At 46.0% G+C, this 24,208-nt stretch overlaps 1 protein-coding gene across 4 annotated transcripts in view; it reads right to left on the bottom strand.

The window, feature by feature from the left end:
- FBLIM1 (filamin binding LIM protein 1) overlaps positions 1 to 24,208 on the bottom strand; it is a 33,152-nt gene that overhangs the window by 5,996 nt on the left and 2,948 nt on the right. For 2 of the 4 annotated variants that reach the window (XM_075605921.1, XM_075605923.1), the window contains exons 2-7: positions 21,347 to 21,572; positions 9,514 to 9,722; positions 6,351 to 6,480; positions 5,173 to 5,342; positions 1,656 to 1,834; positions 366 to 483 (exon numbers count right to left, since the gene is read on the bottom strand). In XM_075605921.1, the coding sequence (XP_075462036.1) occupies positions 366 to 483; positions 1,656 to 1,834; positions 5,173 to 5,342; positions 6,351 to 6,480; positions 9,514 to 9,722; positions 21,347 to 21,569 (1,029 nt within the window). In that variant the 5' untranslated portion in view covers positions 21,570 to 21,572. Of the gene's footprint in view, positions 1 to 365; positions 484 to 1,655; positions 1,835 to 5,172; positions 5,343 to 6,350; positions 6,481 to 9,513; positions 9,723 to 14,192; positions 14,296 to 21,346; positions 21,573 to 23,305; positions 23,436 to 24,208 lie in introns of those variants that run through there. The other 2 variants (XM_075605922.1, XM_075605925.1) reach the window with 2 other exon arrangements.

The following is a 24,208-nucleotide window of genomic DNA, read 5'->3' as shown; positions in this document are numbered from 1 at the left end:
GTTAAGGGGCTTAAGAGGATACTGACCCTTAGTATGTGAATGTCCACTTGTGGCAGACCGATCTAAATCTGTCACCCGGTGGCCCAGCACTGCGTGTGAATAGTCAGGATTACCTCCAGGGATAACAGGAGCATATGACCCTGAGCAGTATATGGAATAGTATCACTTTGGATTACAAAGAGTGCTAGGAATCCTGAAAGCTACCTAGATGTAGTATAATGTGAAGACTGAGCCACCTGTGCTGAAGCAGGGACATCCTGAAACAACCTGGCCTATTGGTCCTCGAGCACTAGAGTTTGCCACCAATGAGTTTGAGAGAGAGAGAGATTTGCTGCCTCTGCATTATAATCTGTATTATTACCCACCTCACACCGATAACAATTCTCGTGGAAGCTGCGCCCAAGACATTCTATTTTATAGGAGTCATGTCCATCTCTGGGGATAATGGGCTTCTTACAGACACTGCAAATTGGTGCATATTTCCTGGTACAAATAAACAGAGGTTCATTAGTTGAAGTAATGGCGGAAGGAGTCACATCAACACAATCCCGTACAAACATTTATTCGGAGTCTGTGGCATGAATTTCATTTCCATGGCTTACCAAAAGGCCCTCACTTCATTTTCCAACCCTTCACATATTTGTGAACACCCAAAGGTGACAGGCTATTCTCTTAGACTGCAATATCCTCTTATTCTAATAATCCTGTATGACGTCTTCTTTTGCATAGATCTCCAACACTTTGAGCGGCATTAGTTACATAGTTACATAGTAGATGTGGTTGAAATAAGACATATGTCCATCAAGTTCAACCTATGCTAAATTTAGACGACAGACACTTATCCTATATTTGTATTTACACTATTTTGACCCAGAGGAAGGCAAACAAAAAACTCCAGTAAAACAGCATCCAATGATGTCTCATAACATTAGATGATTGATCAAGTCTTTGAGGTGCCAAGATCTGTGCCATTGTACTGTCTCACCCTTTGGATTACCAGGCTGTGTGTCTACCTCTTCGCGACAAATATGTCCTATAGCTACGTTTTCAAGGTTCTGTGTCACTAAGCTATATCCTAACTAATCGTGCTACCATATATGTACTGTAAGCGGTTTTGTCCAATGCTTTATCGTGCTATGACACACACAACTGAGCTGAGAAAATCTTTGGGGTGTCACACGCTATATCCCTGAGTCTTCTACATCAGTCATAGCTATAGTAATTATCTGTGCACCAAATTCCCATTTTCACTACTCTGTTACTAAATTGCCAAGTTCTGTATTACAGCTCTCTCAAATGCCCAAGAGATGCCAGACCTCTCTCCAATGCCCAAGAGATGCCAGACCTCTCTCCAATGCCCAAGAGATGCCAGACCTCTCTCCAATGCCCAAGAGATGCCAGACCTCTCTCCAATGCTCAAGAGATGCCAGACCTCTCTCCAATGCCCAAGAGATGCCAGACCTCTCTCCAATGCCCAAGAGATGCCAGACCTCTCTCCAATGCCCAAGAGATGCAAGACCTCTCTCCAATGCCCAAGAGATGCCAGACCTCTCTCCAATGCCCAAGAGATGCAAGACCTCTCTCCAATGCCCAAGAGATGCCAGACTCTGTCCCACATAGCTCTGTGATCTCAATGAGGTGCCCTCTGCACTTACCTATAGTAATCATCTGCACAGTGAACATCATTATATTCATCCACAGCAAAGCTCTCATCTGCTATCCTCCGTTGACACACCACACACGTGAAGCATTCTGGGTGGTAACCGTTGCCCATGGCACGCACAATATGCTGTAGGATTAATGTCTGACACTTGGCACATTTTTCTAATGTGTCCTGAAAGAGGACAAAAAAAACAAACCAATCAGGTCATTTGCATTTAATGGATCAATCGGATAAAATGGATCAATTGTAGACAGTTCTTCTTTTTAAAAAAAATCTATTGTAAGGATAAGTCATATGCTAATGGTGTAAAGCCCTTATTCAGTAAAGGTTGATCACTTGAATTGCAGTTTATTAAGCTTTTAAAACGGCACTGGGCAATAGACACTATTTAAAAGGGGCAATCCCTCCTAGGACCAAGTGAACTAATTCCAGTGACATATTTAAGGGGGTCTCAGCTGGGTGATCATTTTTTTGGTACCCAAATCTGACACCTATAACTATTTTTAATTTATATCTTAAAGTCAGACTTAATTTTCTCTGGTTACTCCCTTTTGTGTGACGTCACTGTGTGATCAGGAAGGCTTGTAGAGCCAGCGTCCCCGCTCCCGACCTGCCCTTATCTTTAGTGGCTCTCTGATAAGGACAGGGGGAGAGAAGAGCGAATAAAACACTTGATTGACAAACACTGCCCAATTTGGAGACCCCATAGAAATTAAGCTATCCGACTATGTGGGATTGCACCCTTTGATAGGACATTTTGGTGTCACCGTGTTACAAAGCTCTCTGGCTCTCCTTTGTTACTATTGTGTATGATTATTTATATGCATACAGGCAGTCCTCAGTTATCCAACACAATGCGTTACTCAAAATGGCGTTGTAAAGCGAAACGTTGTAAAGCGAAACACGTTTTCCCATAGGAACACTGTTTAAATGAAAGGTTCCGGTCCTGAAGGCATTTTTAACACTAAAATACACCAAATATTTTATGCAGGCAATAAGATATGCAGCACACACATAAATTATATAGTGTATATACTGTATTATATATATAATATAACATAATAAATAATATATTATATAGTATAATATTATACAGTATATATACGCTCTTACGACTCTTTGCAACGTTGTTTATGTGAATGTGTATATATTTACACACATACACAACGTTGCAAAGCGTTGTAAGAGCGTTGGATAAGCCATTTTGGCGTTGTAAATATGTATATAGGTATGCATTGCATAGCGTTGGATAAGCCATTCGTTGTATAGCGAAGCGTTGTAAAACGAGGACTGCCTGTATTGTTATACCAAACAAACGGTAATTACAGAAAAGTAAACATGTCACTTCTGAAAAGAGATTTTATACACGTTTCCCAACTGCAAAACTGGGGCAATAGTAGTGCAAAAAACACCCCAAATGACTACTATTTAAGAAAAAAGCTGTTGTGCGGAATTGTATTTTCGTTTCAGTGATTACTTTGGTGGCATTTCTTGCCTTAACTTAACCCCTGGAAGACGGTGATAATTGAGCCTTAAATCAGCAATACTACTGTCCAACTTTTTTCGTATTATTATTTGTATATATAAAGCATGTGGCAAAGTATAATTCTACATTTGTACCTAAGCTGGCAATCGCTCCTGTTATAAATCTGTAAATATCTTGATTGTGTGCCTAGCATAATGGCCGCCTTTCAGTTTCAACCAATCCTTCAGTCAGTGTACCTCAGCAGCTACAATGTATCCTTATATTACTAAGTTAACATTAGTTACTGTTACAGTTTAAAGCTCAAACTGCTGGGAACATCGGCAACACATTATCACAAACAGGAAAGTGTTGCAAAGATCTTGCCATGCTGGGGAGGAGGCTAAAGCCTGCTATAGAAATCAAAGGATGCTTTAAAATGCATTAAAAATGGCATTAAGAACTTGAATTGAAAAAAAAAAAACAACCTGTCACTATTACCTAATACTACAGAAATGTTTTTTTTTAAACATAAGATTTCATGTTGTGTTTCTTTATGCCTCTCGGTATTATCATTGCGGTGTATTCTATATTGTGGTGCATAGCTGGTGAAAATGACCCCATCAAGCGATCCACAGAACGTTGGCTTGAACTCCTCATTGGCATATGCTGCATTAAAGACAACGCTGACCAGTGGCTGGGTTAAGGAGCTGCTCATCGTCGCTGCATTACCGCTGGCGGCAGGGCCTTAGTAAATAGGTCGACAGATAAAATTTGCATCAACACCAATAACACCACTTTTTTTTTTTTTTTTAACATTTATCAATTTCCAGTGAATCTAAACAGCAGTGGGCAACTCCAGTCCTCAAGGGCCACCAACAGGTCAGGTTTTCAGAATATCCCTGCTTCAGCACAATTGTTTCAATCAGAGGCTCATTCAAAGACTGAACCTCTGATTGAGCCCCCCAGTGCTGAAGCAGGGATATTCTGTAAACCTGACCTGCCGGTGGCCCTTGAGGACTGGAGTTGCCCACACACGATCTAACCCAGCATTTTACTTTAGACCCCAATGAGGGTTCGCCTGGGGAACCGAAACGTCGACGATGTCAATTTTATTATCTCGCTTTTTTTGGTGTGTTGGCATTTTTTTGTCTTTTGTAATTTTAATACCAGAGACCTATTAAAAAAAAAAAAATGTTGTATCTGTTTTAAGCGCGGCTTACAGGAATCTGCACAATCGGCAAAACGATGTGCAAACCGGCAGCTCTACAGCCAAATCACATAATTACAGCTTTGTGCAGTGACCTCAGCCACATTAAACTACTGAATTTGGAATGAGTTCAATGATGTCAGGGGCGTAGCACACATATAGGCTTACGCTTACAATTTCAGCCGTCGTCAGCATTACATGAGCATGTGTGGTTCTGTGGGTACCTTGGTATACGTGCGAGTGTGCAGGCACAAAACTGTGCACAACACTGTATATATCTATGGCTCCATGAACCCCAGTGAAAGGGTTAAAACTCGTGTCAACTAAATATTCGTCCGGTCTGGCAGCCCCGGATGGTGAGGGGTTAATTAAGCTCTCTTGTCTAAATAAATGTTATGAATGTAACATTTGCAAAGCCATAAATCCAGAGCAATGTATGCATGTTCTTATGAACTCTCTTAGGTCTTTATTATACTATGAAGAGGCTTACTTGTATCAGAGATTAGTCCCATTCATTTGAATGGAGTTTAACACTTCTCCAGCGCTGGGAAGCAGCCTCAATGCATATTGAAAGAAAGATCGGACCTAGATGAGATATTTGCCAAGCTAACAAACGTGCCCTCTCTACTTCTAATTTACACCCAGAATTTAATACACCCTGTGCCATTCTGCCCCAAATGACCTCAACTTGTGTGGTGAGGTATTTATCTTTTAGGGGCAAAAGTGCTTTACAATGTGTGAGCCTCTACAATATCTGCATTAACAAAAAAAGGAAATAATGCGCGCGCGCGCACACACACACACACACACACACGCACACGCACACACACACCATACCTTGTAACAAAGATCACATATAGGCTGCCCATCCATCTGGTAGTACAGCTGGCCGGCCAGCAGGCGGTGGCACTTCCTGCAGGTGAAGCAGTCCGCGTGATATTGCTTCTTCATCGCTTCAATGGCAGCAGCGTGGGGCAAGATGGCTTTGTGACAAAAGGCACATATATCTAAACCAGAACAAAAAGAAGGTAGCGGATCCCTTGCATTGCGCTGTGAGAAATCGTGGCACCTGCTAAATAAAATCTACGAAGCAACGTTAACCCCGTTGAGTACCAGATGGGCCAGCAAGGCAGAAAACCTCTCTGGCACTCAAGGGGTTATAACTTTTTATTATTATTATCATCATTTCCCCCCTCCCGCCATTTACTAATATACAAACAACCAGCACTTGCCCCTCTGTGTTCATTGCAAAAGCTGCATCTATCAGTAAGCTGCTGACTATGCAATGGGAACAGCCTTCATACAGCACTTACTCCACGTTTAGTATAGGTAAAAACATACATTTTATTGTGATTACATCAAAAAGCTAGATTCGCCACAGGGTCTTTCCACAGTGGGGGGGGGGCTTCATCGCTGCTGAAGCAACGTTACATTGCGAAACGCGCCTGGAAAAGATAGGTGCATCTACTTTCAATGGAATTAAATTCTATTAAATCACTGTAATCGTTTAATAATGTTAGAAAAATAATATACAGGTGGTCCTGCCGGAATCCGTCCCGCAAACAGCCGTCGAATAGCGGACCGTCGGGTTGCGGATCTGCGGTGGTGAGCGGCGGATAATCCGTTACCGACATCTGAAAATGTATTTGGCGGAATGCATTATCCATCGGACCGTCGGACCACCTGTATTTTCCCGTTTACCATGTAGTGCTGTGGGAAGGCTGTTGCTCTTGCCTATTCATCAGCTTACTGATAGTCCAGCTTTTGCTATGAGCACCAAAGGCATGTGGTGTGTACCATTGGTCAGTGGGACATTGGGTATGTCATGAAGGTTGGTGAACAAGCCAATGAACCATGATAACACCCTTATAATGTGCCTGGATTCCCCTCCTGTTATCATATTTTATTTGGTTTATTCTTTTAGCTGCCAGAGAAGCCTGGACCTGTCAGGAAGAGGATAGAAAATGTTGCATCTATGACCACCTCTGTCCCTTTTATCATGGCTCTTCCCTTACCTGCAGAATCCGGCTTTCCTGTGTGCCCATTCAGGCTCTGTTTGGCTGGCATTGCATCCTCTCTCTTCTGTTGGTTGGCGGGCATGTTTTTCACTGGCTTAGACACAGTTGGTGTTACAGAGTTGGGTTTCTATGAGCAAAACAGAAGATTATTTCGGTGGTCTTGCTGCAGATTGTACACAAGAAAAGAGACCAAGTGACCCATTGAGGGAAGGGAATGAAAAACGTGTTAAAAATCACAAAAAGCATGTTTTCTTTCAATGTATTTAAGGTTAGATTTTTAAAGCAGCCCCTTACTCTTCCCCTAATATAACACTGACTCTGGTAAACCTGCCCCAGGTGAAATTGTGTGGCTTTCATCTACTGAGAAGTCTCGTGTGTATCTATTTAAACTAATGAAGAGAAAGATTAGGTGGTGTGATCTCATTTATTGGACCAACAGTGTACAAGATTTCTAACCTTAAAAACTTCAGTACTCTCATTAATACAGTGGGAAATATATTAGAGCGCCGACACTCTTCTTAATGTTTCTGGCATTAACCCTTTGTAGGCTGTCTTCCTTTATTCTTTAGGTACAAGACTTCAAACCACACAAGGTTCTTCTTCAGGTGTGATAGTTTTTCAGGGTACAATTACACACTTGGGATATGATCATTTACAATGACGGATGAAAGAGGACGTGCAGCTGAAATCACAGTTGTTGGTCATAATATGGAGCAAAATAAATGGAAATTACTTAATTTGATACCACTTCATACGCATTTGAACTATACCTCTTCTGCCCCACACCCCCCTCCCCCAACATTTAAGGACTGTGTCCCAAGGACACATTTGTACAGCATCAATAAAGAGACAAATATGTGTACTACCATCAACTAACATGCGAGATAGCCAAATGTGAGATTAAACTAAACTAATCCAAATCTAAGGGAGCTTTGGAAAAGGTTCCCCTGCAATGTAACTTCAGCCTTGTGAATGTGAGAGTATCGTATATATAAAAAGCCAGAAAACAGCAAAGCAGCAGTGAAGCAGTGAAAGGTGGAACTTTATAGTATATGTAGGCTAAAGGTGCACTCATAGATGCTCAAATGTTTTCATTGGTCACCTCAATAGACATCTATATGCTTTACATAATGTAGTGACTTTCGTTTCTATGATGTAGAATCAGTTATTCATTTGTGATTTTTAGGGACAGAAAAAATATTGCGGCTATATCCTTCCTTCATAGGAAATCATAGTTTTTCTGCCCACCGTATAAACACCAAGACAAATTCTAAAAGGTAATAATAAAAACCCAGCTCTGAACGTTTTCGGAGTATTTGGCTTTGCCGTCTCTCTCAAAAACTATTTGGGAGGAATTGCATCAATATATTCTATTAATATTATAAGTAATTAGAATTTACACGTTAGCGTGTGGTTCATATGCGTTTTTAATTCTGTGGTCAAGGGCGTCAGTATCAGGGATCCTGTTCAGGCCCCTGTGGCATTAACACGTCTCAGTTCAACCACAGCAGCAGATAACGGAATAAACCATAATACACACACACACACACACACACACACACACACACACACACACACACACACACACACACACACACACTTCAGCCCTTGTCGATCCACTGCTGGATAATGACCTCCCCAGTAGCTGTTCAGTTACTGCAGTTGCAAGCCTCTATACTCTGTGATGCTACAACAAATTTCTTACATTCATTTTCCCATCTTACGTTTGGTCGTCGTGTTGGTCTTTTAATTGTATTGTATTGCATGTCTTTATTTATATAGCGCCATTAATGTACATAGCGCTTCACAGTGGTAATACACGGGGTAATCAAATAAATAACAGATAGTATAAATAACAGGTCATAGGAATAAGTGCTACAGGCATAAAAGTAACACCCCTTGGGATCCAGTCAAGTACCATTTTTGTCCAACGATGGTCGTTTCTTCTTCAAGGGACCATCGACATTTTAATTTCTTCGCCCTTTTGATGTTATACACTTTTTGTTTCCTTCCGAACCTGTCTCTTCGGGTAACATCCAGCATACATCTCTCCATAATTCTTTGAGCTATCTGATGGTTCTGAATTATCTTCGGATTTAGGGTCCACGATTCACATCCATGTGTGAGCACAGACAGAGTACACTGATCAACCACTTTTCTCTTAAGGCACAGTGGAAGGTTTCCTTGAAAGATTGTCCTGCTTCTTCCAAAATGCGCTCCATCCTTCGGTTGATTTAACTTGATACCCGATAGTCAAATCAGATGTAGTTTTTGACTTCTGGTTCTATTCTATATCTTTTGATCCCTGAAGGAGTTGAAACATTTGTTGGACATCACTTTGCTCTTGCTAAGAGTTATGTGGAGGTCTATCTTCTGATTTGTTGCTGGGGGGGGTCTTCTGGACTTGTGAAAAAAAAACCACGGTGGTCTGCAAATCGTAGGTGACTGAAGTATTCACCGTTGATTTGTACATATACACACTAATAGCCACTGCTTAACCAACAGCCACTGATGGGATAATTAGACAGCATTATGTCACTAATTCCGTCTGTCTTTGCCAATATGTTTTAGTTTATTTATATAAAAAAATGTTACCAGAAAAAAAATACATTGAAAATTACCTCTTGTGTTCAAGTATGTCCAGAATATTATAGTAGGGTATGTAGACTTTATGCATAAGTGAACATTTTTTATACTGTAGATACCAAGGATGTATTTCCCCCTTACCTACCAGGGGTAGTTTCATTAAGTAGTGGCACGTTGTAATGCCACATTGTACATAATGGAAACGGATATTATTTTGAACTGAATTAACACCATATTTAGTATATTCTTGAGAATGTAGTTTTCAGGTACATTTCCTTGTAGTCCTACGAATTGCCAGCATGGATATACTCATATATTTCGTATGATGCAGCGTTGTCCTTAAGCATACTGTCTTTTTTTTTTTAATCTTTAAATGAAAGGAGTTAATGATATATATTTTTCTATTTGTGGTGTTGATGACAATCCACAATGGTCATCCCCCCCCCCCCTCCCCTCTGCTATTAAAGGCTCAGTATGTCAAGAACAGCAAATGGAACAAAGACTCATTGGTAGGAGGATAAGAAGTTGGGAAAAACCAATAACTACACCCAGAAACATTGGCTGGAGCATTTACCTGAAGAGCAGGGGGGTAGGCCAAATCCAACTTCTGCAACTCTAAACTGAGTGTGTCCGTCAGATGAGAAGGCGAGGGGTCTGGGAGGATGAGCTTAGGGGCCCCGATCAAAGATGGAGGCGGAGGGGGTGGAGGCGTGAGATCCCGGCTAAGAAAACTCTCCACGGTGGGAATCTCATCCAAGAAGGAGTGAGGGAAGGACGGCATATCTGAAGGAATGAGAAGAAGGTGGGACACATAGCAAACTCATGATTAACCAACGCACTTGTGGTTCCCTGTGTGACGAGATAATGATCCAGTCCTAGTTTTGTATCACCATTTGCTCGTCTGTTGGCAGCGTCGATATAAGAGAGCAGGGGGTGCTCAACCCCAGTCCTCAAGCCCCACCAAACAGGTCAGGTTTTCAGGATATCCCTGCTTCAGCACAGGTGGCTCAATCAGTCCCTGCTTCAGCACAGGTGGCTCAATCAGTCCCTGCTTCAGCACAGGTGGCTCAATAAGAGGCTCAGTCAAATAGTCTTTGACTGAGCCTCTGATTGAGCCCCATCTGCTGAAGCTGGAATATCCTGAAAACCTGATTTGTTGGGGGGGGGGGGGGAAAGGATTGAGCACCCTGTAATATAGTATGGTATTGAGAAAGTCTGGCACCTCTATCACAGAGATGACTCGGAATGAGTAGGGGGGTAAGATCAGTGCTTGCTCCCAGCAATGCATTACACAGCAAACTAGCAGTACTTCTGACAACTAAGTTCTAGTACAACCAGACCAAAAACACATGCATTTACTTTTTTCTAATGTTCCCCGCATACTACATTGTGACATCTTGACAGTTCTGCATTTTTCATAACTATTGATAATATTTTTGGGAACTAGTTTAAAAGAAAAAACCCAGCTGCTGTAAAAGGTCCCTGAAATGTTCTAGAACTCGGACCTGATCACTGCATCTCTGTAATTGCTGTAGCATTTCCCCCCATTCGTTACAAGCCCCTGACACCATACCATGTGTTATAGCATTTCCCTGAGAGTTAGGCTCTCAGGCCTACATTTCAAAGCAGATCTTGAATTAGGAAACATACAGTAAAAGGGCGACAGAAAGTAGCTGATCGCGTCCTTAAAAATAATAATAAATAAATCTATATTATATAGATAGATCATTTTCTTTTCAAATGGATTTTCTTTGGATTCTTCATCCTGATCACTTAATTTACTTTCTAAATTGCTGCAGCTGTTTTCAATATTGCAAAAATTAATGCTGCAAAGTAATGTTTTTAGGGCCTTTTAAAAATGGCGGTCATTATCAAACTTTGTAAAACAAAAACAAAAAAAGTCTTAGGCTGGTTCTATACTGCCAGGGCGTGCTACGCCGTGTGCGCTACACCGTGCGCGCGCACGGCAGTTATAGATGGCTGAGGTTAGTCAGCCCTTCTATACAAAGGCTGCGCGCGCGGCAGGGAGAGGGGAACCGACAGACAACGGGGAAGAGAAGGAAAATCATCTTTTCGCGCCGCTACCGGCGCTGAATGTATGTATATGTATGTGTGTGTGTGTGTGTGTGTGTGCATGTATTTGTGTGTCTGTACAAATGTAATAAATATTTTATTTTTACCAATGTTTTTTTTTTAATAAATAATAAATCACACACACACACACACACACACACACACACACACACACACACACACACACACACACACACACACACACACACACACACACACACACACACACACACACACACACACACACACACACACACACACAGTACCTTCACAACTCAGAGCATACACACAAAAAGCATGCGCCTCGAACAGGCAGGCACATTATATAACAGCCCTTAGGCTAAGGCCCCGGTCACGGTGCTCTAATGCGCGCCCGCGCTTTCGGCTGCGCGTTCCGGCGATTCCCCGGTCTGCAGCTCACTGCAGGAGCAGAGACCGGGGGGGGCGTGCCGGAGGAGTGACGGGGGCGCGGCCATGACGTCACCCGGCAGGTTCGCCCTCATTGGCTGAACCGCCGGGGGGCGTGCCTAGCCGCTCGACGCGAGTTCCTGCTCTCAATTCTATTGAGAGCAGGAGTAGCTCTCGCGCGAGCGCTGCGGCCCCCCCTCGCAGCGGGCCCGGCGCCGTTGCGGGGAGGGCTCTGGTGAGCGCAGCGTCCGCCACAGCGGACACTGCAGCATGCAGCGGGGGCAAGGCCTTAGAATTCATGGTTTGATTCCCATTGATTGTCATTGTATCTGTACCAGCAATTACCTGGTAAGATATCTGGAGCAGGAATTCATGGAATGCTCTGTGTGCCCGGGCAGTGCGGTATCAGAAGCGCTTATCTCGAACAATGACCGTACAGAACATAAAGACAGAGGAGAATGTGGAGAGGGGAACTTATTGTGCTATCTTTGTGTATCCCACATAGCAACACCTACTGGAATTGTTTGAAATGGAAATCAGTCCTGTACACAGCTTTTCTAATCTAGAAAGAGTGGCTCAGGGAGTAAAGACACTGACTGAGTTTGAAGCAGGGGAACCTGGTTCAATTCCTGGTGTCGGCTCCTTGTGACCTTGGGCAAGTTACTTTATCTCCCTGTGCCTCGGGCACCAAAAAATAGATTGACAGCTCCACGGGGCAGGGACCTGTGCCTGCAAAATGTCTCTGAAAACCGCTATGTAAAACTAGCTGCGCTATACAAGAACATGCTATTAAAACGCCACCTAATACAAATGATATTATATTATTTCCATACAATGCTGAACACAGAAATGTGCAGGCAGACGTCTTTGCTGCATAGAGCTGCTAGAGAAGTGGTTTCCAACCTTTTTTTGGTTAAGGAACCCAATGTGAAATTCTGAGGAACCCCCAACCATCTCTTATCCCAGGACATACTTGAAAACCAGGAGGTACCTCTCAGTCTTACTTCCTGTTAAAACATTTTATAAATAAATACATTTCTAAAAGCGCGTCTGAGATCAGATGCATTGTAAGAAACCCCAACCCTCTCTAATAGCGCGTCTGTGATCAGATGTATTGTAAGGAACCCCAACCCTCTCTAATAGCGCGTCTGTGATCAGATGTATTGTAAGGAACCCCAACCCTCTCTAATAGCGCGTCTGAGATCAGATGCATTGTAAGGAACCCCAACCCTCTCTAATAGCGCGTCTGAGATAAGATGCATTGTAAATTCTTCTGTATTTGATACACTTTTCCAATGACCTTAAAATTCCTGGGACCCCTTTACAGATTCCCGGGGAACCCAAGGGCTCCTAGGAACCGCTGTTGAAAAACACTTGTGCTAGACTATTTTCCGCAGGTCACAAGGAGTTAACATGTGGATTAAAAACAAATTCAGTCATCTCCGTGACATTACCTTTCCTGCTCAATCAGGGGCAGAGATTATAAATACAATTACATTTGCTCGTCATGTATGTGCTGTGTCCCTCTCTCATTAACACGTTAGGTTATACTAATGTTCTATTTTCAGGACAAAGTATTTAACTTCCAATTATGCTCTGTGTGCGTCCGGGATTGTCACCAAGAGATAGGGAGGAGTAGTTGCAGGACGCACATTATAATGGGATGTATCCAATTCTGTGTCAGCGCACATCACTTCTTCACCTATGCGATGGTGTAAACTTCCCTGACGAACAATCTGTGTCCAAAACAACATTCTTACACAATTAATATAAAGTGCAGTGCATCCAAACTGACATTTACTTGCGTTGTATCTTCCCCAAGGTCTGTTTATCAACAGGGGTTTCCCAGGCATCCCTAAAGGGTTCTCTACAATTTTCAGGTCATTTGAAATTTGTACTAAATACAGAAGAATTGACTGTCTCCGACATGGACTGCCTCTAAGGCATGATAGTGCGTGTGTGCGTGCGCTACTGTGCGCACGCGCGTCAATTACAATTGGCTGTGGGAGGCCGACGTTGACAGACGAGATGCGCGCGCACACGGTCGTGAGCGGTGGCGTGGCGGATCACAGCAAATACATGAAAATTTGCACTTTCGGGCTGCTGCCGCGCCACGTGACGCTGACAAGCCAATCACAGCGCGGTTGTCGCTGTGATGGGTGACGTCTGCTTCATAGAAGGTTGGTCGTGGACCTAGAAAAAACATATCCCGAGCAGAAAGATGCAGATAAAACTCAAGTATTGTAAGAGAACATGCTTCATAATTTTAAACGAAACATTAATGAAATAGTCCCACTGAATATATGCTGTGATACACTATATAAAGCCAACACGGAAATGATTCCTATGTCATGTTGTGCATAACAAACCCCAGAGATCCCTTCTTCGCATGGCAATAATTGTTATGTTGGTATAATAAAAGGTATTACAGCATACAGAGACTAATGGACCAAATAGAACACTGCAGTACTGAAGGGGAAGTGCCGGAATTGTTGGCCACCTGTCGCTCACAGCACAGCACAGACCTGTACACACAAAAAAGTGTGATGCACGTGCACGAGCATTAGCACACGCGAGCGCGCCAACTAAAAAAAAAAAACAAATCAGATACAGCTGAACGCACAGAGAAAAAAATAACAATCCAGGTGGGGTCTGAGAACCATGGCTCCCCCCCTCCCCATCCCCCTCCCCTCCTCCCCATCCCCCTCCCCTCCTCCCCATCCTCCTCCCCTCCCCCTCCCCTCCCCCTCCCCCTCTCTAACTACCTCTGACCTGGGCTCCAAAGTGTCTCCCATAGCACCTCCCCTTGTTACTGGAGAGCAAAGATTCCTCTGTCATCCACAGCAGCGGTGGGAGGGGGGAATTCCTGTGCAAATCCCACAGAGCACAATAGTTTGGTGGTTGATTCCGTAGCCTGCTAAATAGCTGTCACAGCACACACAGGAATGCAGCGTCTCCGCACAGACACAATGGGAATTAGGGCACAATGAGTGTGTTTCACATCTCCTTACAGGGGTGGGCAGGATTATCTCCTGTGTCATGTCTTCATCCAAACCCTCCATGTTAACTCTTACCATGCTGGTTGCCATATGTTTTGCCCCGGTTCTCTGGCAGTGTTAAGCAAAGGGTTACAGGGCCCCCACTGGCAGTGAACAGGTTAAAAAGGGACATCTTCAGACTTTGTGGGGTTTTACAAGTGGGATGGCAGGGTTAAAAACCCCTTCCTTTGACACCCCAGCGAACTCCAAATCGCATCCACAACCATATTTATGAATAATTCCCAGACAGGCTCATGGAAAAGTATCATATCCTGCAAAAAATGGACACTTCTCATGAACCAATATAGCTGCTACGGATTGGCACCATGAAAGAAACACAAGCTATTGGTTGGCTCTGAGGAAGGTCTAAATCTATAGCCGAAACGTTGGGCTTATGGTCATTTTCTATTTTTGATGAACGTTTTTCCGGCGTCCCGGCTCCTTTCTAGTTTTTAGCATTCGTGGTTTTGCCAGATGTTGAGAGGCTCTCGCCGTCGCTTGGTGCTGGACGCACTGCATTGTTGTTGCATTGACGTGACTTTTTGTGAAGTGCCAGGTCTTTCTGTAGTAAGTCCCATGTAGGACCAAATCTATCTGACCGTTCTGTATTTATTTCTAGGGTAAAATAAGGCGACTAGGTGTCTTGTCCTTTACTTTAATCAACAATGGGTATTCTGAATAAGAGATGGTTGTCAATTTTATAAACTCTACCCCCAATAACCGGGGCAGATTTCTCAATAGGCCTGGGCCTGGGTCGGCAAAAATGTCCGCCCCCATATACATTTGCCGCGCTCTCGGGCCTGATGGGAAGTCACTTACATATGCCGGGCACCTCCTTGCCGTCTCATTTCTGCCACCCTCCTCCTCCTCCTTTCGATTCGCAGCATCAAATGACGCCGGGGACGTTACCAATGTGGCGTCAGACGGCATCTCGTTGCCACGGCAACGTGACATTGCCTCGTCAAATGACATCATGCCGTCGCGCTACCATGGCAACGAGGCTCCGCGCGACGTCACTTTGGTAACGTCTGCGGCATCATTTGACGCTGCGAATCGGAAGGAGGAGGAGGAGGGCGGCAGACAGGAGGCGGCCGGCATATGCAAGTGCCATGGGGCAGCTGATTTCGAAATCCGACGCTGCCCAATAATAAGATAAGAAGATATATTACTGTATTACTACTGTGAAGCGCTATGTACATTAATGGCGCTATATAAATAAAGACATACAATACAATACAATGTATGGGTGCCTCTTCCCTGTCTATGAACAATCTGGGTAACCACACAGATTAAGGAAAGAGATAAGGGCAGTAAAATCTATCCTAAGGTTCAGGTTACAAGGTTTGCACTTCCAGGATAAACTGCAGCAGTCAAAAGCTCTAGGGAGGCCACGTGAAAACGGTTAGGAAGCAAAAGTGACAAACCCAGTATGCTCTTTTGCATGCACTTATTCCCTCCCCTGCTGTCTCTTTAAGTCTCCCAACATACCACTTAGATTGTAAGCTCTCCAGGGCAGGAATTTCCCTTCCTTTCTTATTGTCTGACTTTGCTGCGCTTATTGTATTATTATGATGCCCTTGTGCTGTATTGTCTTTGTAAAGCGCTGAGTACACAGTATGCGCTATATAAATAAAGCTATACGTACATACCACTACCCAGAATCCTTGGCTGCATCTTAACCATATGACAATGGGGTGAATGGGATAGAATTTCAGTTTATTTTTTACGTGTGAAAACTGTCATTTTAAGGCTCGCTCAGACAGTGCGCTACGGCAGCTTGCTAGCGTTCGCGCCCCCTCCGCTCGCTCCTGCAGCACAGCCATCTGTGATCAAACTGCAGGAGGCAGATCGCGGCGTTTTGGGGGTGTGGCAGGGGCGTTTAACGAGCGCGTCACAGAGCTGGTTCGCCTTTATTGGCTGAACCAGCTCGCGTCACGCGACTGTAGCCCCAAATTTCAATTTGGGTTGTGCTGGCAAAATGCCGCAGCGACAACGCTGCACTTTGCTGCCGGTGGAGTTTTCCGTTTGAAAACTCCCACCGCACCACCCAAATTTGCGACGGACGTGCGCACGCACATCGCATCACCTGCTGTCTGAGCTCAGCCTTATTCCTTACTGATCTCTTAGCGTCACCTAAACGTGGCAGATTTAATAGAGGAGAAAAGGCACACATGTTGATACATCTCATTATACAATTGCAATGACTCCCTCCATTTCAACCCCTTCCATAACTACTCCTTAAATCACTTACTGGCATAAGCAGAACAAAACTGAAACAAGGCACCTCGGTACATTGACACAAAGTCATGCAGAGGCAAAGGATGCCTGTGCTGCCCGTTTGGGAGCAATGCATGGTACATATATTGCACACTGAGTGCAGCATGAGAGCTTGCTTGTCTGCAGCGGCGGATTTACAAGCGCCCTTAGGCACTTTCCTGTGCCTGCCGCCCTGCTTCTCCTTCAGAATCCAGCGTCGTGGTAATGCGTTGTCATGACATCATTTCACGGCACGGCGTCACGGTTGCCATGGTAACGAGACGCTGTTGTGACGTCCACGCGTGATTTGATGCTCGATTTTTAAGGAGAAGCAGGGCGGCAGAACGGAGGCGGCCGGCACCGGTAAATAAGTCCCTTCCCATTAGGTCCGGTAGGCCAGAATCTCCATGCAAGTGGGGGCGGACATTCTTGCCGCCCCCAAATTTTGCCGCCTTAGGCCCAGGCCCAACGGGAAATCTGACCCTGCTTGTCTGATAACAGGCCGTTGCTGTGGATCAGTTCGCTCTAATCCACAGCCAAAGAGCCAATTCACTGATTCTCTATAGCAATGGATGGGTTGAAATGGTTGAGCTCTTAAATGGCAAAGAGCTTTTAATTAGCAATCAGCATGAGTCACTTTGTTTTTTCGCTGCTTCTAATTCGTGTCACTGACTTCTGTCCCATCCCTGCACTGCAATGAGGAATACACTGAGGTTTATCAATCAGACATAGTAATTGCAGATACTCTCAGACAGCTTCCCTGTGATCACTGAACTACAGCCACAAAGTTCCATTAAAGCAGCAAAACGTGACATCTTATGTTTTCTTTTGTAAATCAATCAGGTCTGTCGTATTAAATAATACTGACTGTGTTGTTTTTTTAGATTCAGCTCAATGCCATTTTTTATAAGTTTTAATATATATACGGGCATCTTTTGATGTCTGTAGCAGGCATTAGCCACCTCCCCAACAGTGCAAGATCTTTGTACCACTTTCATGTTAGTGATCATTTGTTGCTAATATCCCCAGCAGTTTGAGCTGTAAACTGTAACAATAGATAATGTTACCTGTAATATAAGGATACATTGTAGCTGCTGAATTACTCTGACTGAAGGATTGATTGAAACTGAAAGGCAACCATTATGTTAGGCACACAATCTCAATTTTGACAGATTTATAACAGGAGCACCAAACGATTACCAGTTTAGGTAAGAAGGTAGAATTATTCATTGTCACATGCTTTATATATTAAAACTAGCTGAGAGACCCGGCGTTGCCCGGGATGTAAATGCGTAATAGGTAGTATTATTTATAAATCGTGGAACAATAGGTGAGTATTTGTTGTAAAGGTTGGATAATAATGTTGAAAAGAAAGATGGAATAAAATGTAATACGATGTTGTTTAAAAATGGTTTATTGTAAACACACCACAGTACAATGTATATTTTGGTGACATAACAGATGTAAAAATGTGAGGCGTGTGTCCTGCTAGGGTGTGAGGCGGCAGGTGGCGCGTGGGTTGTGAGTGCTGTCTGTGAGTGGGGGTCCTGCTAGGGTGTGAGGCGGCAGGTGGCGCGTGGGTTGTGAGTGCTGTCTGTGAGTGGGGGTCCTGCTAGGTTGTGAGGCGGCAGGTGGCGCGTGGGTTGTGAGTGCTGTCTGTGAGTCGGGGGCCTGCTAGGGTGTGAGGCGGCAGGTGGCGCGTGGGTTGAGAGTGCTCTCTGTGAGTGGGGGTCCTGCTAGGGTGGTAGGCGGTGGGTCAGTGATGTCGGTGCGTAGGGGCGGGAGGCAGCAGGTGTGTGTGGCGGCAGGTATGTGTCGAGTGTGGCGGGTGTCTGTTGAGTGCATGCAGCGGCTGTGAGGCAGTGGGTGAAAGGCAGAGGCGGGCGGAGTAAGGGCGGGTGAAAGGCAGAGGCGGGTGGGCGCGAAAGCAGAGGCGGGGAGGCAGGAAGGCGGGCAGGAAGGCGAAGGGTGGTGGGAAGGGGGGGAAGGGTGTGGGAGGGGGGGAAGGGGGTTGGAGGGGGGGAAGGGGGTAGGGTGTGGGAGAGGGGAAGGGTGTGGGAGAGGGGAAGGGTGTGGGAGGGGAGGAGGGGGGAGGGAAAGGGGAGGAGGGGGGAGGGAAAGGGGAGGAGGGGGGAGGGAAAGGGGAGGAGGGGGGAGGGAAAGGGGAGGAGGGGGAGGGAAAGGGGAGGAGGGGGGAGGGAAAGGGGAGGAGGGGGGAGGGAAAGGGGAGGAGGGGGGAGGGAAAGGGGAGGGGGAAAGGGGAGGGGGGAAGGGGAGGGGGGGGGAGGGAAAGGGGAGGGGGGGAGGGGGGGGGAGGGAAAGGGGAGGGGGGAGGGAAAGGGGAGCGGGGGGGAGGGAAAGGGGAGCGGGGGGGAGGGAAAGGGGAGCGGGGGGGGAAAGGGAAGCGGGGGGGAAAGGGGAGCGGGGGGGGAAAGGGGAGCGGGGGGGGAAAGGGGAGGGGGGGGAAAGGGGAGGGGGGGAAAGGAGAGTGGGGGAGGAAAGGGGAGTGGGGGGAAAGGGGAGTGGGGGGAAAGGGGAGTGGGGGGGGAAGGGGAGTGGGGGGGGGAAAGGGGAGTGGGGGGGGGGGGAAAGGGGAGTGGGGGGGGGGAAAGGGGAGTGGGGGGGGAAAGGGGAGTGGGGGGGGGTGGAGAGCAGTGGGCATATGTATTGTCATAATTTATGTATGTGCATGTCCCCCCCCCCTCCGTGCGTCCGTCCCCCTGCTGGTTCGGCTGGTGCCCCCCCCCCCGTGACTCGGCCCCCCCTCCCCGTGACTCCCCCCCGTTCCCTGTGACTCGCGGCTCGCCCCCCCGTTCCCTGTGACTCGCCCCCCCCGTTCCCTGTGACTCGCGGCTCGCCCCCCGTTCCCTGTGACTCGCCCCCCCCCTCGTTTCCTGTGACTCGCGGCTCGCACCCCCCCCCCCCCCGTGGCGCCCGCTTGGTCCCCCGATCTGCCGTCCGGCTGAGTGAGGCTCGTGCAGGAAGCGCCCTGTGTGGGCCTGAGGCGCGAGGCTGCGCGGAGAGTTACTCGCGCCATAAGCTGAGGCGGGACGCGCTGTGACTTACCTTAGGGGGAGGTAGCGCCGGGGAGGTAAGGGAGCGGCTGGGGTAGGAGGGCCGCGCTTCCCGTCCGGAGCCGGTGCAGGGCGGCGTGTGTGTGTGTGTGTGTGTGTGTCGTCACTCCGCCTCAGGCCAATGAGAGGTGTGTGGGGGCGGGCATGGCCTGAGCCGGAGTGACAGGCCAAAGGTGCTATGCGATTGGCCCTTGGGACGCAGACATACAGTGCTTTCAAAAATATATAGTAGATAAGAAAATGAAGGAGGTGGTGGGGTGGGGGTGTAGTATTGCTGATTTAATTCAGCAGAACGGGACAGAAGTAAAACAAGATTGGATGTTATGTTCCCTGAGTGACTGTGGTATCCTGAAACCCAATTACATTGAGACAACGTTCAAACTACAACTCACGGGAATAGACAGAACATCGTTGTTATTATAGCGTTACGTTGCGTTATCTTTCAATAACGCAACGTTGTGTCAGTCTTGGTGTTACTCTGATACAGACTTTATGCAAACACATGGCGCCGCGAATTACAAATCACGCAATTTGGTGCTAAACCCTGCAAAACTTAACCAACGTGACGTTACATCCCCACGTTAACCTCAATGTACTTTAGTGGACAGGCGATGCTAGGATAACGCTTCATTCGCATGTCATAACTAGCGCCCGTTATAGTGAACACAGGCGAAAAACATAGCTTAACATTATGCTCGTGGCCTTTGTGGACAGAGCATTACTCTTATCGCTACGTTCAATGCGGTTAATGGCGTTTGGGCCACCTGGTCCGCAGTCATCCTTATGATGAGAAAACCAGTGTGAGAAATAGCGGTGTAGGAGCAGACTGAGGAATATCTGGATGCTGAAAGACAAGCATCTCATATAAAGACACTAAGCCTTATTTACATGGAGCTTGCAGTTTCCCTTAAAGCCGCGTCCATGCTTAACCGCGACCTCAATGAGAACGGCCATAGAGCAAGCGTGCGCGAGAGCGACGGCGCGGCTGATTTTTCGCGCGACAAAATATTTTATTTTGTCGCGCAACGAGCCGGGTCACGTTAGCGGTTCAGCCAATGAGGGCGAACCAGCTCCGTGATGTCACGGCCACACCTGCCCATCTCCCCCTAGGCCTCAACTCGCCTCTGTGGCAGGCGCGTGTGACGCCACACGCCTAGCATGGCCTCGGCCTCAGAGGAAAGAACAGCTTCACACCATACGGAATACGGGCTTTGGAGAAGAGCAGAATGAAAGATGCCCGATACAGGTAGTCCTCGTTATCCAACGTTTCACTTTACACCGAATGGCATAACCAACGCTTACCGACGCAACCCTAAGGGACATTTTTCGACGCCGGAATGTGTTATCCAAACCCGGTATGCGTTATCCAACGCTCACCGCCACTGATTAACATGGGACTCACTTTACAACGGTTTCACTATCCAACGCTACTTCCAGAACGGATTCCGTTGGATAACCGGGGACTGCCTGTACTGGCAAGCAGCGCAGAGAGTAATAATTGTGGTCACAGTCAGTAAGAAAAGTCTGTGCACCGTATGTTGTGTGGACATGTTTTTACCTCCATTTGAAAAGTCGCCGTGCTCTGACCAGTACCCATCAGCTGGGGGCAGTAGGTCGGGTGGTGTAGAGGGTGGAGATTTTGTCCGCCTCGGCACTGGCTCCGCATGTTGTGCTTGGTGGACGTGCAGCGTGTCAGCCTGCTGGATCTTCCTCGCTGTCTCAGCTCGCCAGGGAGGAGCCAGTGTGATCTGGACAGAGGACACCATCCTTCTCCCAGACATCTCCTGCCGAAGAAGACCAGGAAACGTTGTAACTCCCATCATTGTTATCGTTTATTTACAAAAGCACCAACAGTGCGGTACAGAGGGGGAACAGCAGTTACATTAACTAGAATGACATGCAAAATAACAACACATGAATGCGGACCGGTCTAAGAGGTACTGACAGCCCTGCCCGTACGAGCATATAAACCGGGGCGCTCAGATCTCCAGTAACCACGTCCCAGTGATAAGGTAATGTCTTATTGTTGAATCCCTATAGCAAGCTTGTAAAGTAGCAATCCTGTACCACGGGTGTCTCAGAGTTTCTCTGTGCTCAGGAGATGGTGTTGTGGCTTTCTGTTGGTGACCGAAGCGGTCATGTTTGTAGTTTTTTTTTAAAACCTATTCCAGCTTCATATTGCAAAGTCTGTATAACCAACCTCACACTGATGAGACCCAAAGGTCAAAATAGCTGTCTGTGCGCAGGGTTGCTGGCTCTGCACTTCTATAACCCAGACTGTGCTAAAAAGCTGTGTAATGCAGCAGGCATAAGTTTATAGGGGTCCATGTTAAAATGGAGATGAAGACAGTGTGATCAATTACATGCAATTTCCCAGAATCCCTGGCTGCAGTGGAAGCAGTGTATGCTGGGAGATAATGAGACGTGTGACTGCTCACAAGTAATATATATATTTAGAGGGGATTGCTGCTTTAAGATAGATACAGAAAGGCAGGTACTCTTATTATACCTCTAGGCATCCAAGCCAATTATTTCTTATTAAAGAAATAGCAACCATTTGTTCTATCCCAGGGGGGGTTATAAAGATTATAATTCAGGGCTGGGAGCCTAACCCATCAGTGTGTGTCACACAGCAAAGCTCGTCACAGAGTGGCCTGGCTCATAAATTAGACTTTGTGTCAGTATGACACACTTTGCAAAGCAGCAGTTTCACTATGTGAGTTTAGAGGGGAAAATGTGTGTACATCCATGCAATAAAACAGTCATGTATATAACAGCAATAAGTATATATCAGTTCAATTCAATATCAGAATGCATGTTCTAGGAGCAGCCATACACTTTTACTAGGGGTTCCATGTGTGAGGTCTGGTGGGCACCTTTGTTGCACCCTAATGCCGTTAATAATGCCCTCTCTGTGCCCATGTCTCCTATGGTCTGGTCCCTGCCTTGCCTGTGTCAGTAAAGCAGACGCTGCCGGGCATTGGGTGTGGCACCGTGTGCGTGTTTGCTGTAGTTGTGCAGTAAGTAGGGCAGACGGCACTGTTTACCCAAGACATGCACTTTGCCTTGTGCGTCTCCGTTCTGAGCCTGCACGGACACGATGCCATTACAGGCCCACACATGGCACAGCACTTGGGTTAGCATCGAAGCAGAGAACTCCACGTCCTGCTCTTGCTGCCCTCAAGTTGTGGCACGATACCTAGCGTACTGTGAGCTCAATCTCAACCCTGAGCTGAGAGTCAGCCCCTAGCCCCGGCCCCGTCACACCAAGTGAATGATAGGAATGGGGAAGCATTATTCGCGTCCTTATCAGACTAAATAAGACATAGGCTGTTGGGCTTTTACAGCCGCTTATCATGGAACTTTATATTTATCCGGGAAATAAACATGGTGCATTTTACAGAGCATATATATATATATATATATATATAGCAGTTTGAAAGAACCACAAGCACTCCATCTGAATCAACAAAATACTGGGTGCAAATCCTATAAAATAATTTAGGCAATACGATACCGCATCAAGATGAAATATCAGAGGCCGCACTCCAAATGATAATCAAAATATTGTATTGAATCAACAAGACATCATTCCAACGTTTCGGTCCTCAAACGGGACCTTTATCAAGGTGATGTGATTCCAAGGTGATCAGCGCTGACAATAATCTGGTAGTCACCGTTATTTGATTTTTAGAGAGACGGTCTCCCCATGCGGCCAATCAGGAGCTTCTCCGTCCCTCTGCCCTCCCCCTTTTCTGACGTCGCTGGCCTTGCAGCCAGCGACGTCGCCTAAACTTTAAATACAACTATCGCAATGGCGACGGGCGACATCATCGGTCGCGTCGCCCGGCAGTATAAGCGCAGGCTTACGCTGCATCACGGCGACAGGAGTAATAACATGGGCTACATCTGTGACGTGCGGTGCAGCATTAGCGGTTTCTTCACCGTGTGCTAAGGAAATAGCAGTCACTACAAATGTTAGTAATAACCCATTAAACCGTGATCAAAGCATTGTGCTCCCAAGCACTCAGGCATCACGGCTACTTGTTTATAGTAATTTAACCACAGGGGAAGGAATTATACTGTATGCATTTCGGGTGGGGATTCTATTGTCCTTTAGTTTGCTTACATTTGGTATGCCGGTGTTGTGTGTGTGTGTGTATATATATAGTTGGCCTCAATGTTATATTTTGTACACTTCTGCAATGTGTACATGTTTAGTGCTATTAAAAATAATAACCATAACATACAACACATTTATTAAATACATTTATCTCCCTAACCGTCAGGAAGGTTTCAGTAGACTTCCATCAATACTGTTATCCTCTCCTAATTACCCCGGTTACTATTATTGTAAGTACGTTCTCCTTTCCCCACCGGAAATCTGACTGCGATCACCTCTTTGTACCTATTGTAAGGT

Source organism: Ascaphus truei, chromosome 6 (assembly GCF_040206685.1).
Source record: "Ascaphus truei isolate aAscTru1 chromosome 6, aAscTru1.hap1, whole genome shotgun sequence".
NCBI lineage: Eukaryota > Metazoa > Chordata > Amphibia > Anura > Ascaphidae > Ascaphus > Ascaphus truei.
The sequence above is the reverse complement of the archived record's forward strand: the minus strand, read 5'-3'. Positions and strand labels throughout refer to the sequence as shown.